The 19014-nt window shown below is 33.5% G+C and overlaps 1 protein-coding gene across 1 annotated transcript in view; it reads right to left on the bottom strand.

The window, feature by feature from the left end:
* The window catches only part of LOC144849168 (uncharacterized), an 88775-nt gene that overhangs the window by 5252 nt on the left and 64509 nt on the right, over positions 1–19014 (bottom strand). The window contains exons 33-42 of the mRNA XM_078706192.1: positions 15357–15473; positions 15048–15161; positions 14313–14421; positions 13993–14112; positions 13785–13856; positions 13430–13501; positions 12813–12884; positions 12241–12312; positions 1544–1615; positions 30–104 (exon numbers count right to left, since the gene is read on the bottom strand). Of these exons, the coding sequence (XP_078562318.1) occupies positions 30–104; positions 1544–1615; positions 12241–12312; positions 12813–12884; positions 13430–13501; positions 13785–13856; positions 13993–14112; positions 14313–14421; positions 15048–15161; positions 15357–15473 (895 nt within the window). The remainder of the gene's footprint in view (positions 1–29; positions 105–1543; positions 1616–12240; positions 12313–12812; positions 12885–13429; positions 13502–13784; positions 13857–13992; positions 14113–14312; positions 14422–15047; positions 15162–15356; positions 15474–19014) is intronic.

Below are 19014 nucleotides of genomic sequence, written 5' to 3'. Positions count from 1 at the left end.
TAACAATTCATTTATTTAGGTCTACTTACAAAGTTTCCAAACCATCCAGTCCTTGAAATACGTCTTCCCCAAACTTACTTAAGTTTTCATTCTTAGATATGTCCCTATAAGAAGAAGCAATACTTTACATTGTTGAATTTGATACTCTGAAAGTTACATTGAGAAAAATACCATGATGGCCTATATATCGTGAAACCTTTCACTAGATTTTTTCTTGGAAAATTAATTGGAATTCTTGAATTATCCGCTAAATAGTAATTGTGTACATCATGGTATATTTTGAAAGCATTTATCATAGTATAGTAAGACATTTTTAAAACTACATGCATTGAATTACTTATATCTTATAGTATCAGCAAGTGACCTCGGGGGTTAGATCTATAATGATAAACCTAATTTTATTTGGAAATATATGTCACAAATTTAAAGTTTTATACCGTTGTACCGTATGAGGGGGTCATAATATAAAGTGTGTGCGGGGATGACGCGAAGTGAAAACAAGGAGTAAGCAGTAAGCTGAGTGTGGCGCTACTTGATTGGGTGTGGACAACTGCTAAGCGGAAAAATAACGGGAAAAGTAATTAACTCCCTGACTTATAGGGTTTTCTCAATTGAGTTGTTCAGGATTGAAGAACAGTTTGACTAATGAAATAATCAAAAACACTTGTGAAACCAGAACACTTGTGAGTACAAAAGAGCATATTTTGTGACGTGATAGATAGCTAATAAATGATATTGAAATTGAATGGGACTTTACTATTGTAAAGTATAACGATGATGCAAATACAGTGTAGGGGAATTAGGGTAGAGTATCTAGGATAGAAGGTAGTCTTGTGGAGTATGTAAGATAATTGAAGGTCATGATAAATTCAATCTCTTGAAGTATAGTAAAGTGAACTTGTAATATATTTGTATTTATTCGTTTATTGTTACCGGTTATTTATTTGCTAGATAGTATTGGATGGTTAAATGGGAAACTTTGTTGGAATGCGCGAGTTATAAATGAAAAAAAGAAACATTTTTTATTAAAGTAACGATAGAATTTGTAATTATTTTTCTGTACGATTAAATTAAATTGGCGAGGTTTTGTGACAAAGTACCTAAGTGAGAGATATTAAGGCGGAAGTGTTATGAAGTAACCGATCTAATGTTGGTAATTGAAACTTGAATTTGAGCACAATGTAGGTCTATTTAAATTAAACCACACACTATTAACAATAAAAGATAGTATTGTAGGCTAGTAACGTAGGATAAGTTGCAAAAGGGAAATAATTATGAGGGGCGCAATACTAGTGAGACAACTGAAAGTGACTAGTTTAGGAGTTTGTGTAAAACACATGAATATGCTAATATGAGACAGATATGGAAGAATGCCGCTGTACCATACTCAGTACACGTTCCGAAAAGTATCTGAGACAGCTATGGAAGTAACCGAGACAGAATTGTTTACACAAGTTTTTGCATTTTGTTTGTCTAGCTCAGAATTATGCATAGGCCTATGCCTACTTTATTAGATAGATATAGTTATTATTAAACAACTTACAATTCAGTGGTTTGGTTCAAACTATTGAATGTCCCGGATGCAATTGTCTCCAAACTACTGTTTCTCAATGACCTTAAAATACAAAGCACATGTTCGTGAAAACTATCTTGGTTTAATAAAAGTGTTATATAATACAAAAGAATATAATTATGTCACAAGAATTGATAATTATAATAATAATCGTTACGTGTTTAGAAGAGAATCAATATAATAGGGACCAGGGGCGGTAACACCTCTAGATGGTCGGAAATGGCACTCTCACGTTATTAGACATGTATTAACAATTGATATTTTAAATTTGAAAACTGAGGTACTAGCCTATTAAAGGGTAACACCTTCCCCATAGGCCTATTTTTAGTAAAAGCGTCACAACAGGGCGATTCGCGCAAGTCAGCGTTTGCACATGGCGGAAAAGGTGCTTGTCCAGGGCCGGGCCGTCGACAGGACCTATGGCGAAGCCAACTTTGTTAAATGACGCCCCAGATTAAATTAAATATATAAATATAAATAGGTATTGATACAGTTGGGTAGGTGGCCTAGAAAAAAATCGGTTGCTATAATGTATACTACAGTACACAGTTACCTCAGTTAGTGTACTAGCCTATATTATTACAGTATTAACATATCCTCTATGATGATAATCTGTAGGTAACCACGGCGTTCCATTTTTGACGTGACGTATATACACTTTTATTTATGCTTACTGACTGCCAGCGATCTAACCAATAGGTAGGTCTACGGGCGGTTGTATGGCGGTGTCCTTCGTACGAATCATTCGTGCCCCGAGTATGGGTACGATACACGCGTCAATATCATGCTACATCCAGGGACCAAAATGCGTGTATTTTTCAGGTGAAAATAGGCAATTCATTTCGCAATTCTTAAAATTTACAGAGAGCAATGGTGACCTCTAATAAACAGTAAATTAGCACGGCGCTGAAACAATATGTTTTAATCAAAAGTGAAAGTACTATACTCTTTTTTTACGCTTTGTTTCCAAGTTTTTTTCCCTTATGGTAGGATAATTTTTTGTTCTCCAGATTTATAGGGGCGTGCGGAGGGTACGCCATCCCCCCCCCCCCCCCCCCTCTGGATCCGCCACTGTAGGGACTTTACGAAACATGGCGGTTAGGGGAGGACGACGAATATCCTGTGTTCTCTAGAGCGTAAAATCATAATCAATATAGCCGTTTTTTAGTTATGCACCCTTGCGCGACGACCGGTAGTCTCTCTCCCTCTCCTGTCTCGTGGCGCATGGCCCTTCTTCATCGCTTGGCTCTGGTGATACAGCATAGGCCTTCCTAGCTAGGGTCCTCGCATTCAAACGCCGCTTTTAACACAGCCATTTTAACCAAATAAAAATGTCATTTCATTAAACAATTAAATTAGAAGTTCAAATATTATTTAGAGTTTTGAAAATGTCACGTTTAAGTGTAATTTGAACTGCATATTTAAGGTTATATATACATTATTTCTAGTCGTTCTCCGGCAATGGCATCCTCAATCGCCAATGCCAAGCTCGCATGAAAAATCGCTTTTATTGCTTAATAGGGTGTCCGGCGATTTTGTTTTCGTACATAAGTTGGGGACCCCATGTGAAAGATAGCCGAACTACTTCCTAAATATAACTAAACCTAAGTTAACCCTCTAAATAATCTCTCTCTCACTATAAAGTAAAAGAAGTAGCTCATGGGAGTCAAACCTCAAAAGTCCATAGTATTATCCACTAGACTACACAGACGGCTCGACAGAAATCGTTTGCATTAGCGAATTGTAGTTAGCTCAATTCCTTATGGATATGGCTAATGAATATTCCAGTTTAGTTTGTGACGTTTCACGAGGGGTCCCCAACCAAAGAAATATCCGGCAATTTTGTTTTCGTAAATAAGTTGGGGACCCTATGTGAAAGATAGCCGAACTACTTCCTAAATATAACTAAACCTAAGTTAACCCTCTCACTAAAAAGTCTACAGCTTCGTTGACATAAACAGAATTAGTCGCGGTCCTTAATTTCATGGACAAAAGAGCTATTTGGTTCATGTTGATAAATTGTGGTTTTATTCGTCACATTTAAGCTTCGGGAGCTTTGTCAGGGCATCCGTTGCAGGCGTCAACAGAAGCCCATATCAACCGCAGTTACCAGTCTTGCTGTCCTCATTGAACAGGTGGTTCGTAGCAAATAAACAGATAAGTATTAATGATAATGATAGTTTTGAAACTAAGCTTGTAATTATCTGTGTATGAAGCACCAGCCGGCGAACAGCGAGCCTGATTGGCCCCGCTCAAATTTATCTCGCGAACCAATCATTGTCGGAGACGATCAGTCACATTGTAGCTTTTTAGTCGCGTAGAAGCGACTCTATAGTTCACTATGTCGGTCTGTCCGTCTGTCTGTCGGTCCGGTATCACTATGCATTGTAGCACGCGACTTAATGGCTGTTGGCCTTGTTTAATTAGCAAACGCAAAATAATGCACAAGTTTCTAGATTTACTCCACAAATTTGAAACCCTGATTGCAAGGCGGGTTTGTAGAAATGATTAGGTTTGTCCGGCTGATTCTATTGAGTGGCCGTCCGATCCGTTCGGCTATCTGCAATTTCGCCGACGCCGAATTCCGTCCACTTTTGGCAAAAGTTGCTCATTACAGTGAATAGAAATATGGGTCTTCTTTGGCACAAACAATATTCCAATAGACCAAGTAGGTACCAAGTTACGCAAAGTCTTAACTTTGACCATATTGACCCTTTAGCCCCTGTACTGACCAAGAATTCCAATTTTTTTCGGCCAATAGCAAAAAAATGATTTGTATTGATATAAGGAAGCAAAATACATTGTTGGCATAGTTTGCTAGAGGGTGCAGGTGAACCCTTTCTGGCTCCCCAACTTAACCGTTCATATACAGTACATGAATCTAGTTCTCTACTTAATTTACTAGCTAATATCGAATCGCTTGGGGCCCCAAGAAAACTCGAAAACTCAGATATAAGATATATCTAACTTTTCTAGATCTAGAAAACTCAGATATCAAGATCTGAGTTTTCTAGTTCCAGAATGGAACTAGAAAACCCAGATTGTCAATGGATCGTTCCTTTATTAATTAGAGGGTAGCTTAATTGTTTGTAATACTACAGTATTATTCGATTTCTTAGTAATAATAATTATTATTGTAACTTGTAGTAGCGGCTACGACTTAAATCATAAAGAAAATGTAAAAATGTAGGCTTAGCATTTAGGCCTAGCTAAGCAAACTCAATTCAAGGCTCAACGTGTGGGCGCTATCGTGAAGAGTAGGCCTGGCCCTACTATGCTAGAAGTGGTCAACTCGTACCCAAAATAACTCGTAGGCATACCTATTCCCAACTTGGCTAACTCGTACCTCAACCAACTCGTACCCACACCAACTCGTACATACCTAATTTTTAAGCTTACATTTTAACGGTAACGTGCACTGTATTTTCTTTATGATTTAAACTGGAATGATCCAAATGACCAATCATTTGAAGATCTGAATTTGTTTTATTGACATGCAAGAACAAAGATATCGATAATAACGAATGGCAAAAGAGAGCACAATCAAAATCATCTCTGACACAATATACATTGTACAAGAATAAACCAATACTAGAACCATACCTTCTTTATATATGATTTTAAAAGAAGTTGTTTGAAATTTAAGGCGAGATCGAACTCTCTAAACCTTGAAGGTAGGAAACAGTCATGGTCACCCACGAATACGGATGTGTGTGCACTCTGCAATAATGGCACTGAAACTATCGCACACTTTATTTTAGAATGTAATACATCTATATATAAATTTACGTAAGGGCAAAATTTGGTAAATCGCGCGTTATTTCTAGAATGTTTACTCGATGGTATGTAAAGTTGGTTCGTACTTTCGGTACTGATTTTAACCACCTGATGTAACCCTGTTTACTAATTAAATTGAGTTAGATAATTAGTTATTGACAATTAAAGCGAATTTAGGTTCAACGATTTGCCCCAAATAGGGGTGTTTCCCGATCGTGGTATACACTGTCTAGTGGATGTTAATACGAGGATGCTTCGCATTTTCCTATCTCCTCCTACGATAATTGTTTTTAATAGCTGAAAACCGGTTGAACAGCTTGGGTACAGCATTAAAATGTTGAAGATGTTAAAAAATTTAAAAAATACTATTTTGATAGATTTAATATACATTTATACAAATGTATTGATTTGCGGTGAATGGAACATTCCAAATTATTTGGTTTAACCATGGACGTATACTTCCATGGTTTAACACAAGTAGGTAAATTTATGGGCTCTTGGAGAATAAACATAAATAGTATTGTAATGCTATACAATACTGTAAATAGGTATTTAACCACTTTTGATCGCCATTTGAATCGCAAATTTCTTATTGTGAGTGTTGGTACTGTTAGATATAAAAAAAAAACAAAATACAAAAAAACTTTATTACTGTGAGTGTGGGTAGCCGCTACTGTTAGATTATAAACACATAATATACAAATAAACTTTATTACTGACGGTTGCTTCTCAATGTTTGTATTAAATACAAATATAAACGTCGTAGTGTATCGCTACATGTACTTTACTATTTCAATCGACAGTGACAGTTTTAACAAAGTATTAAATCACTAATGTTTTACTGTATTTAGTGGTATATTATTTATAGGCGTATCAATTATGAAAACAATATTTCGTTACTGGGTGGATAAAGAATATATTAAAAAATTGTTCCTCTTTGTACCTATCCTCTTTCCCTTCCCTCAACTCTAATGTTACATAATTAAACACAAATTGGGTTTGTTTAAATAATAGTACTAGTATTACAATTAAGTCTAATATTTCGGACGTACGGAAATGAAGATAAACAGGAGATTAGAGAGAAACACAAAACTATACGCAAAATTATGATTTTTTGGCCGGCAAAACAATCATTATACAAATCGACGACCCACATATGACGGAATTTCCCGAACATACGGTGTGTTTGCTTCCTTGACGCACCACAAGCAACTAGGAATCAGAAATTCATTCTACGCATGGTCAGAAACATATCTACAAACAAATACGTGCTGACCACCGATACAAATGTGCGCAGAATCTGGCGGTTGAATTATTTTCAATGCAGTCTGCCAATTTACAAATATTCTCTTCCAGTCCTAGACTTCTATAACGCTATATGGATATTGAATACGATGAAATAGGATAACAGATATAAGAAGTTTCTTCCCAAATGTAAGAAACATATCATCTCTTCTCGCCTTAGTCTGAACCGAGAATGAGACGTAAAGCTCTTTTCTGAATTAACTCAATACTCTTATGCCAGGCACAACAAGCATACTCTAAACACGGCCTAATAAATGTGGTATAAACACATACCAAGTCATCTAAAGGAGCATTGAATTTACGCAAAATATACAGAATTAAAATATGTTTCAAGTACCCAGTCCACAATAAAAGTCTCAAATACCATATCAAAGATTGGTGTGAGTGAGATCGGTCTAAAATCATCCTTCGATTTTCCATTTATTACTTAAGGAACCGGTATCACGTTTCCAAATTATTCGAAAATCGCCTTGATCTAAATCAGCGTTATATATGTTGGCAAGGGGCGGTGACAACTCAACTTCAACTCATTGATTAGTCGGATGGGCAAATCATCATGGTGTCCTGTTTTGCCGATCTGTGGAGAGTTGAGCAACTTCAGAACTTGACCAGAAAAGATACACGGAGGACTAGAAGCTGGCATAAATGCTGCCAGTTGGTTCCTGTCCAAAGGAGGTAACACACAACACACTTTAGAAAAGTGATTGTTGATAACTTCCATACTCTCTTTGGAAGACAAACCAGGAAAGGAGGAGGAAGGTCGAGATCTAAGATTGCATATATTCTTGATACTCTTATGCCATGTCGATGGATTGTTCGTTCGTAGATCTTTAATATAATTTCGATAAAAAGCTTCCTTCGCTTTCAGTATACATTTTTTAGCTGAATTCCTCAGTTCGCGCCATTAAACTGCAGCACCAGCTTCAAGAATCTCATTACGTCTATCCAAAATTCGCTTGACGTTATGAGTCATCCATGGTTTATCGGTAATTTTCTTCCGGAAAATTATTCAGGAAGACTTCTTTGATGAAAATTAGATGCCTTGTCATTACAGTCAGATTCACCAACATACGTGACAATCCACTGACCAAACCTATTATCCGACGATAACTTGAAATTGAGAGGTCTAGAGATGCTGGTATAGCGAGTCGCTTGTTTCAAAGTATAACGCGGTTCTAGAATTATGGACACATGGTCCCATAGATGCCATGCGTTTTGGTGGTTCGCAGTAAAGTTCTGCAAAATTTATAAAAATCTTATCGAAATTGACACTAGTGTTCTAACCCTTCTGAAAAAATTACATACATGTTTCATGTTAGTCAACATTGTAATTTCAGACATAACAATAATTTTTCCCTATTATACATGGGAAAATCTTTGGAACAGCTAATGCAAAAAAATAAATAAATAAAAACGTTATAATATAGGCCTATATGTTGCTTATGTTTGTGAAATATTTTTTTACATCCAATGTACATTACATATAACCTTTAGAATCATCAAGAACAGTTGTTACCTTACTTTAATCATGGAGTTATAAACTCCATACTTTAATTGTGGTCCACATTAAATGTTTATTATTTATGTTATACTTCTTAAAATGACCTCGTACACATTTTGATTAATATTTATTGGTGCGAAATCATGACAATTATTAATTCATGTGTTTTTAATTAGTTCATTTATAATTAAAAGCTGAATTTCAGGAAATATCATTCTCCAATTTCCAGTGTTTACTGTATCACATGTATGTAACTGATATGATGCTTAATTGATGTGATCCAAGATCCTATGTTTGATGTTAAAAGACTTCGTATGAAGATAGATTTTCTGTTCATACCACCGCCTATTTTTAAAGTTAAAAAACCCCTCGTATCCAAAAAAAACAAAAATCCCTCTAGGAAAGGAAAAACGACGATGGTCAATAAAGAAGATGGTGAGTTAAAAAAAACAAAATCTAGCCTAACGCTACAGCATTACATTGCGAGACCCAGGCCCATTCAACCATCCGACCGACTTTCAATGAACCAATATCATAACACATTAGTATTTTATCAAAAGCCATAGGGGGAGATATATAGGCGTAGATAGTCTAGAGATTATATCTTCGACTAGGCAGCCAGTATGTATATTACATGTTAAAATATCTGAAGTAGACGAACGAACAACTCAACAACAACATCGAGAGAAAAAGAGTACTGTTGTAACTCCGATCTGCACTGCGAACGTGCATGACAAAATGTGTTTTGCAAGTATGACGTCATGATGTCACGCATGCATCATAAATATTCATGATATATGCACGCCCTCTATATGATATAATAATAATAATTTATTTGGAAGCTACACATTTAAAACAGTGACACACTTCTTGAATGAAGGTGCGTCCAGAGTAAATAAAATAAAAGTTAGAGAGAAAAAAATGATTTAACAATAGGCCTATTTCCAAGGAAACTTAAACTAAATTATGTACAAGATATATAAAATAACATTAACAAAAGTAATACAGGATTTAAAAAACAAAGAACTAATAATTTTAATTGTTGATTTCCTTTCTCTTTTTCCATGCCCGTTTGGTGAAACAAAATCTATCGAATGCAACTTCAATATTTGTAGGAAGATCAAGTACAGACGAACCAAGAGCATACTTTAATGTTGGTCTATTGTTCCATTATTAAATTGGTTCCAAACATCAATTGTATTTGATAGATTTTATGCTTGAGCATTGCCAATTCCTCCAGTCTAATATTCTGGAGCACAGGACATGAAAAAAGGGAATGTCTAAGATCTTCAGTGGATTTAGAGTTACATAGGATACATAGACCGTCTTTATTGCTTTTATCTGACCAGCTTGAACTATGTCTGTTTAATGGTAACGTATCATAGATCGCAATTTAAATTGTATGTGCGCTATGCGCTTTCGAAGTCTAATGGCTCACGTAAATATTTTTCTGGGCAGAGGGTTTCTTTAATAACTTGATCTAAAAGTGAAGATTTTAATGCAAGATCACTCCTCCAATCAATACAATCACGTTCTTTAATCTTAGACAACATAAGTTGTCTAATCCACATTTAGAAAAGTATTGTGTAGGCCTAAGCAATTAAACATTTTAAAACGAAAATCATTCTGATTTGATTAAGTTGAAGCAAAGCATTAAGCAAAACCTTTGGCCAACGATGTGATTCCATGTGTACGATTCAATTAACATATTTTATACGCAAGCTATCGTGTGCGACAGTTATTGCCATGTATGGATATATCTAGCCAGTTGCAATTGTAAATTTTTCTAATTTATCAATATCAACTATATTTAACAAATACCAAACAACTGATCGGACGGATCAGCTGTTTGGTGTTAAATTACAGGTAGACCGATTGTCCTTCTACAAAATATTATACCCTGTTAAAATTTAATATTGCATTTAACGATTTGATATAAGTTATAAGCCTATTGCATTTTGTAATTACATTTTGGAACCGTGTACATTGTCATTTAGTTTCCTATAAATATGAACACCAAGGTAATTGTAAGTCTCTGCTTCAACAATAAATCTATTCCTTAGCTTCCATTTTTTATGACTGTCAATTCTTTTTCCAAAAACCAGAACATTGGATTTTTTAAAGTTAACATTTAACTTCCATTTTTTAGCAAATAATGTTGCCAGATCAAGCATTTTTGACAATTCATGTTCGTTATTGGCAACTAACACATCATCTGCCCAGAATAACCCACCTATCAAAGTGTTATTTATTTAAAAAATTTTTTTTTTATAGTGTCTGCTTAACCTAATAGGATAAAGAATAATGCAGCCTTGACAGCGCGACCGGCATAACAACAATTTTTGGCGTGTCATCCGACCTAACTTAACTTAACAAAATAGCGATCAATCTAAGGTTGAAATTTTGCCCTGTCTCGAGTGACGATGAAAATTACTAAATTTAATGATGATGCCGGCTAAAAAACACTAACAAACAAAATATGCAGTCAGATAGGCTATAGAAGTAAATACCTTCTTTAGATGTTATAAACAAACAGTTATACTGGCCTATCCTTTTTTTTATTCTTTATTTCAAGCCAACAGTGTAAAACACTAATAACAGGTTGAAAATAAAATAACTAAACTATAAAATATAAGCCAATATAAATATATACAAAAATGTAAAGATTATTTAAATAATGTCATTAATAATACATTTAAATTGAGAGAAATTACAGTTAAAGATATCTAAAGAATTATTTTTTAAAAGACATGAATTGTACAATGACGAGAGTCTACAGAAAATACCATTTTTACAAACATTGACACGAGAATATTTAACATGAAGAAAGGGTTTACTACGAAGATTACGAACAGGAACATTAAAATAAAACAACGAAACAAGATTACAATCAAACTTAGAAGTAAGACATTTATACAGGAAGTGCAAATCCTGTCTTGCTCTCCTAGATGTCGGGGAAACAATAGGAGGCAGGTTGGCTGCTGGGCCGACAAAGCGCAAGAACTTGTTATTGGTCCGATCTTGAGCTTGAGAAGCAGAGAGTGAGTTGTAAATAATTGAACAGAAATTGAAAGATGGTTGGATGAGGAATTGCGCCACATCAGCCCAAGCAGCCTATTGGCCTTTCTGACAACATGATCAACGCGTGAAATAAATGTCAGTTTACGGTCGATGAAAATGCCGAGGTCCCGATAGGAGTTTACACTTTCAAGGACTTCTTCTTGAACAGAGTAAGCGAAAATAATAGGTTTTTTCTTAAGAGAGCAAGATAGGACTTTGCATTTCTCGGACTTCAGGGAAATTTTCCAGTCGGAAACCCACGTACCGAGTCTTTCCAGACAACGGAGTCCTCAGTAGTGGTAATAATTTTGTAAATTTTGAGGTCGTCAGCGAACATAAGACAGTTGGAATTTTGAAAGAGATTTGGTATTTCATTTACAAATATATTGAACAGCAGGGAAGCAAGAATGGAACCTTGAGGCACGCCTGAGATGACTGTGAGAGAATTGGATGTGGCACCATCATTTACTACTCTCTGCAACCTACCGCCAAGATAACTTTTAAACCATGAAAACAAAGTACCATTAATGCCAAGGCCTAGGTAGGCTACCTTTCAATCTGAATCAAATATAGCCTAGCCCTACGTCCTTTCATTCAATATGAATAAATAACAGGAATCTATAGATGTTATGAAAACAAATAATGAATGTTTTAATTTATATTCGTAGGATTGTACAAACAATTGCTGTCGCCCTGTAAAAATACAATTGTTTACCTCTTGAAATTATCCATCACACTCATGAGCATTCACTAGAATCACGATTTGTGCCTCCTATGTGTCATATAGATCTATATACAGTGAAAATGAATAAATAGTGGCTAACGCCACAAAAGCACCACAGAACAATAATAAAGATTTCATACAATACTAATTGTAATTGTAATAATTATTTGTATAATACCGTATAAAGTAAAAAGAAGTTCAGTAACAGTATAAAACGATACACTGTCTGAAACATATCAGAATTAACACCAAATTGCATCGTGGTTATTCACTGTTATTTATAAAACACTTGATACTCACAAATATGTTAATCTCGTCATACCGACAAATGCGTTTTGTGGTAACTTTTTCAAGAACATATCTTCTAAGAATCTGTCAAAATATTAACCTAATTTAAAATATCACCAATGCTATTGAATCGATACAGCGATATGGTTCATTATAACAAACCATATCTGCTCATTTATTTGGCGACTATTCCAAAAACCTTGTGAATATTTCATGTAACAGCCTTGTGAAATCAGCCACCAGAGGTCACAGCCAGAGGTTCAGAATATCCAAAACCAGAACAAATATGTACAAGGGTATGTTTTTTTCATACACCATCCGTCTTTGGAACAAACTACCACAAGAGGCTGTGGAGTCAACAGCACTAGAGGGATTCAAAATGTATATCTCTTATGTTGATATAAATTATAAATTTGAAATTGTTTTAAAAAAAATTGTTTTACTCTTAATTTCATAATGGACTTGGACTATTTTTAAAGCTCATAAATTATATATTTTAAGAGTCAAACAAATTATTTTTAGGCTGTGGGAATTCATATTGTCTAATTTGCCTAAATAGTTCAATACTTGATTTATATACTCACAGATATGTAATGCTATGCAAACCTACAAATGTACCACTTTCGATTGTGTGTATTGGATTACCACTAAGGTCTCTGTTAAAGAAATATTTAAAACATTAGGCCTATACCATACTCACTATATGTTGATTAGTTTTTATAACACATATTACTTTAAATGTTGACCCAAGTTTCCTATTTTCTTTTTTTTAAAGGAAAACAAGACCCCGTCTCATTCTTTGACAAAAAAGAAAAACAATTGATCCACGTCATCTCTTTTGATCTGCTATTATTGATACAATCGCGTTGTATTTCTAATAAAATTATATTTTAGATGACAGAAAAAAATGACTTGCAAATTTGTAGAATTTCTTTTTAAAATTTAACATCAAAATTGATCGGTTTTACATTTTAACCGCGTGATGTTTGCATTAGTGAATTACGAATTTACAGATTTGCACATTTGTTTTGCAAAAACGTGGTTATTTACACATTTGAGGGCAAAATGTTTGCTCAAATGTGGTTGTTTGCACAAATGTGACTTTTTGCACCATTCACGGCTCAAAGGGCGTAATAATTTTATATGTATTAGGCCTAAACATGCAAACAAAACATTACGTATTTGGGTCTATTGTACTTACATGTTGATAAGTTGATTGAGACCAATGAACGACCCATTACGTAAATGTGTAATTCTATTTCCAGACAGACGTCTTTAGATAAAATATACATACATTTTAAATAATAATGAAAATAATATAATAATACTAATGCAACATTAAAACATGGTTTTGCTATATTTTAATATAGCCCTATACTTGTGCATTTTGTATTATCTCAAGTTGAATTTATAACACATTTTAAACTGTATAAATAAACACATTACATAATAGTACATTGTAACGTGCATTGTAAGTATGATAATGTAGTCACTGAATAGAAGAAATATTTTGTGCATATCTTAAATTAAACATGTTAATTTAAAGTTATACTTACAGTGTACGAAGATTATTTAATTGAGAGAATATTCCTGGGTTTATAATTTCCAAACCTACATTTGATAAATCACTTTGGAAAAAAAAGAATGAAATCAATACACAGTAAATTCCAGAAACTACACGGCTGTTTATTGTCTCTAGATATATACGCAAACTGGGTGATTATGCAGACATTTAGATTATTTAACAAACTAAAATTTACTAACAGGTGTAATAGTAATTTGAACTTATTAATATCTGTCAATATGACATCATTGAGTGTTGCTCCATTGATGTGGTCTGTGTTTCTCCGTTTCCTTTCATTTTGTTCTATAGCACTAAGATTCCTAAAAGATTTAATTAGAATAATAATTAATGAAAACTACTATTTTCGTAATGTCAACATTAGCAAAATAACTTCCATGCATTCTTCTCTCAACAACCTCTACACATACACATTTTCAAAATTTCGTTTAATACAAAATGTTGGGGTTTAATTACGAAAACATATAAGCTAAGTCAATTAAACTCTGAATGTCAAACTTACAAAGCCCTTGACTTCTCTGGTAGTTTAGAAGCCATATTGGAATTCCAGTATGCTCCTGCACAAGAAACGGAATATCCGACACAGTTGCACTCATCGGGACAGTCAACATCTGTATAAACAAACATATCAATATTATAAGGCCTGTTTAGGCCTATACAAGGCTATAACGAACGACGATAGATGTATGTAGGCCTACATTTTTTTTTAAAATAAATTAGAAAAGTTTAATACAAGAACTGTATAGAATAACCATTTATATGCCTACGGTCTGTGATGAAAACAATATTTTCAAAAATCTAAATTACGCCATGATTAATAAGAATAGCCTAATGGTTACGATACAACGATGTTGTTCTTACTGATCATGATGTAATTTGATTGACTTTTCATCAAAGACAATATCAATGGTTATTATTTAGTTGTAGGATGAAAACATTTGTGAATTGTTTTTTCTTTAGAGAGCATGTGAATTTATCTATTCATTGTCGTCGATATAAATGTCGTTGATATAAATGAGCCTTTAAGGTAAACATCATATATTGGTTTGGAAAAAATAAGTTATTCAAAGAGTACATGTTCTATTCGGTGTCATTCACGATATCTTGTTTTATTCACTAATATAGCAATGATTATGGGCCCTAATTAAAAAACTTTCAATATTGCTTGATACGGCTCGACTTAATCCTATTAAACTCGGATGTATAATGAATAGCCCATTAAATGAAGTATATTTACCACAATATAACTCATCGTCTCCTTGTGGGCAGTGGTTAATGTTGTCACACACATAATCTTGAGAAATACAAACACTACCTGAGCATCTGTAACTTCCTGGACATGTAAACAAATCTAAGAAATAAGATTTAACATTATATAAAGCTCTTTGATTTTGACAATCAGAATGATCGTTCATAGTTAATATGGTTGGCAACAACAAATACTGTATGCCACCTTCTATGATCTATTATTAAAATTAAGCCTATAGTTTAGTTATAGCTTAAAATTTAAGTAACATGTGATGGTAATAAGTAGCATTCAAGTTACCACAGTCATCTTCATCGCTTCCATCTGGACAGTCTTTTTTACCATTACATCGTAGCAGGTGAGGTATACAATATGATTGTGGACATTTGAATGTCATTTCTGAACATTCAAAATAATCTGTATACGTTACAAAAAAAATGTTGAAACAATTTATATAATATTAAAAGAGATTAATTTTCATTGTGAGATAAGCATTTTTTTCTAGAGATATTCGATATGAGAATTTGAATGTGAAACCCCGATATCCGAATTGTTGAGTAAGCTGGCAGGTCTGTATAAGTGCGCGCTATTTTGTCTCAACTAGGCCTATGGTATTTATTTGAATAAACGCCCAACATCCCACACCTCCCCAATAAAACATTTGGAATAATGATCACCAGCCTTAATTATTATTATTATTTATTGATATGTGGCATTGGCGGAGGCTTGCGCTCTCTGAGTGCCCTTCTAGTTTTCGTAGTACAGTGGTCATGAATACAATAAATTAATTCCATTTTTATGCACACAAATAATTATTTTAAAATGATCAGTCACAGAACATGAAATTGATGTTTAAAATAGTAGTGTTTGTAACTGGGATTACAGCAGGAAGTTGTAATTACAATTCCCTGATTATAGTAATATAATAAATAAGAATAGGCCCGTTACTCAGACATTAGGGCATCAGTAGGTTTAATATAAACTGGAAACTGCCAAGTGCAAGTGATTGCTGCGAGCAGCACAACATAACGTACATATTGATATGTACTAGACGTTGCAAAGTGTAAGCAGATTTATAGCATTATGTAGTGCACTGTCGGAAAGTTCCCTAATGTTGTGTGGAACAGCATACTAAAAGTCCCCATATTAGATCATATCTTGGTAACCGATGAGTGTAAATAAACAGTTGTAGTGTCAAAATTCTCTCCCATTATTAAAGAAATGACCCGAAATTTGGATTATCTCAATATCTTATCAACTGACCGTTGGAACTTCAAAATCGTCCCAAATTATTTAGAATGTCCAATGTTTTGTAGACAATGAACTTTCGAATCTGACAATTTAAATTGCTGTTGCTGAATATAAATAGCGCCTATTGTTTTTATTCTAAATAAGATAACGTAACACCTGGTGGCTGTTAGGAGCGGTTGACTACAAAATTTCATTAAAAAGTGGCCAAATGCCTAAAAATGGATTTTCTTTATACTTTGGTAATTATTCATACATTAGGTAAATATAACAAAACTGAAATATTTTTGGGAAAAAAAGTAATGGTTGCCATGGTAACAGATGTATGATTTCCCCCACACCCTAAAAAACGCAAATTTTACCATTTTGGCATGTGAATTTTGCCCTTAATTAGGTATGGCACCTATGAAAAACGAAAAAGAATTTGTGAATTGTTTTTGTGAAATCTTTTTGTACCAATCTTGCTCTAATGTAAAACAAACATTTACGTAAATCAATTATTGAATTTAGGAGATACCATTATTTTTCTTAGGGGTGTTTTGTTATGGTTTTCAAAGAGCTATAACTCCGATGGTAACGCTTCAAAAGCAACCATGGTGAACGGTTGCTCTTGCTGTTTCCATTAAAATTATCGTGGGTAATCATGTAATTTCGGTGTAATGTTTGATAAATGGTTGAAATTTGCATTTTCTCATGTTATTTGTAATATAGAAATATTACTAAACATACTCAAATATAGGCCTATATAGATATTAGTATCTAAAATCTACACTAGACTAATGAAAGTGGTCTATTCTGTTGGCCAGAGGAAGATTAACATAAATATTAGTATCTAAAATCTACCCTGGGTTGTTTATTAGTAATTACTTATTTTCCATAAATTCAAAATGGCTGCCATTTGAAAATCTTTTCCATAATTATCTCTTTAATAACTAAGTTTTTTGTAAAGAATATTTTAAACACATACAAACATTATCCTTAAAATTCAGAATAACTAATTTAATTTTGCCTTTGGAGTCTAGGTCAAAGGTCAATTTATTACACTATATACCATTATTTTATATCTTAAACTTGAGTATTTTGAATAAGAATGTATTAGGTACAAATATAAATGTGGCCTCAACTTTAAAATAACATTTAATCTGGGCTTTCTTCTGGAGATACAAGGTCGAAGGCTTAAATGACCCCCCACACTTTTTTTAAATTATTGAATAAGCCATTTTAATGTTACAATAGTTGTTAACTTTGACAAAAAAATTGATGGAAACGAAAAATATAAAAAAAAAAAAATCATAATTTTAAAAAAGAGTAATAAACATTGTCTGAAATTCAATGGGTTTTTATTTGATTTACTGTTTTTTATTTTTTATAAGCTAATCATTATTTTTTAAATAACCTGATTAAAACTACAAAATGACTTTTCAATGTTTGATTTTAGTATTCTTTATTTTTTGCATAAACAAAGAAAGGGACCGTAAATTATAAACGTAATATCCTTTGTAGTATCCGATTAGATCATAATTTAGATTTTCACTCCGATAAAGTATATGGTGACTGAGTTGTTTTGGCTACTGTATGATATTAAAATGACATAATCAACAACAACAATTTTTTTCAGGGGGACAATATAGGCCTATCTTGAACATTTCCGTATCTGAAACTTAACATATTATTTTTAAGATATGACTAATATATCTAAAATTCTGATATATATATATATAATATATGATAGGCCTATACTCTGATTAATTTAAGCATCGTTATGCACATGTTTATAGCTATTAATATGTACGTACACAAGTTAACAAAACACTAAGTTCTAGATTATTAAACAATTTTGGGTTGAGTTTGATAAAATATAGCCATAAGTAGGCTTACAGTTTTTCTTGCTCAAAAATGTAATTCTTTATATCAATGTATAGAGTAATGTCTACTCTCTACATTTCGGTTTTAATATTTGATTCAATTTGAATTCAGTTCAAATTTTATGACATTACTTTACAAATAACATATCCTGAAATCAGAAAAAATACAAATTTTGTGACAACATCAGTATAACAAAAATGTATTCCCCAAAGTTTTTTGCCTTTTATCCATTCACACAAGGTCCATAGAATATATATAATCAAGAACAACGCAAATCAAGTATTAGCCTACCATGGACGTTGTGAAACTTTGGCCAAAATTGGATTTGTTACCACAAGTAAAAATACCCCTATTGAAAATAAATGGTACGGTCCATTTCCATGCCCGACCAACAATTTTTAGTCGCGTGAAAGCGACTCTATAGTTCACTATGTCGGTCGGTTGGTCTGTCTGTCTGTCGGTCTGTCTGTCTGTCGGTCCGGTATCACTATGCGTTTTATCGCTTTCTGACCTTATCTTGATATCAGTTTAATCTAGCTAAGTCAATTTTTCACAGAATATTCCTTATGGCCAGAAATCGATGTGGTTATGTTTTCACGGTGCGCAATAAAAAATTACGCGGTCTACGCACGATTTAACGAAATCACGTTTGTAATCATATCTTCACAACCATGAATCACAATTAAATAAAATTTGGTACTCATAAATTTCAGGGCATAAATCATCATATGGCAATACAATTACGTGCGTAGCGCATGTAACGCATGCGTACGCGCGCTTAAAATTTTCAAAATTTATTTTCGATGAAATAAGAGTACGTTTCAGGCAATTTAAGCGTTTACAA

The sequence above is a fragment of the Antedon bifida genome, chromosome 7, assembly GCF_963402885.1.
Source record: "Antedon bifida chromosome 7, ecAntBifi1.1, whole genome shotgun sequence".
Taxonomy (NCBI): Eukaryota; Metazoa; Echinodermata; class Crinoidea; order Comatulida; family Antedonidae; genus Antedon; species Antedon bifida.
Note: the sequence above shows the minus strand (reverse complement) of the source record. Positions and strands in the feature narration are given on the sequence as shown.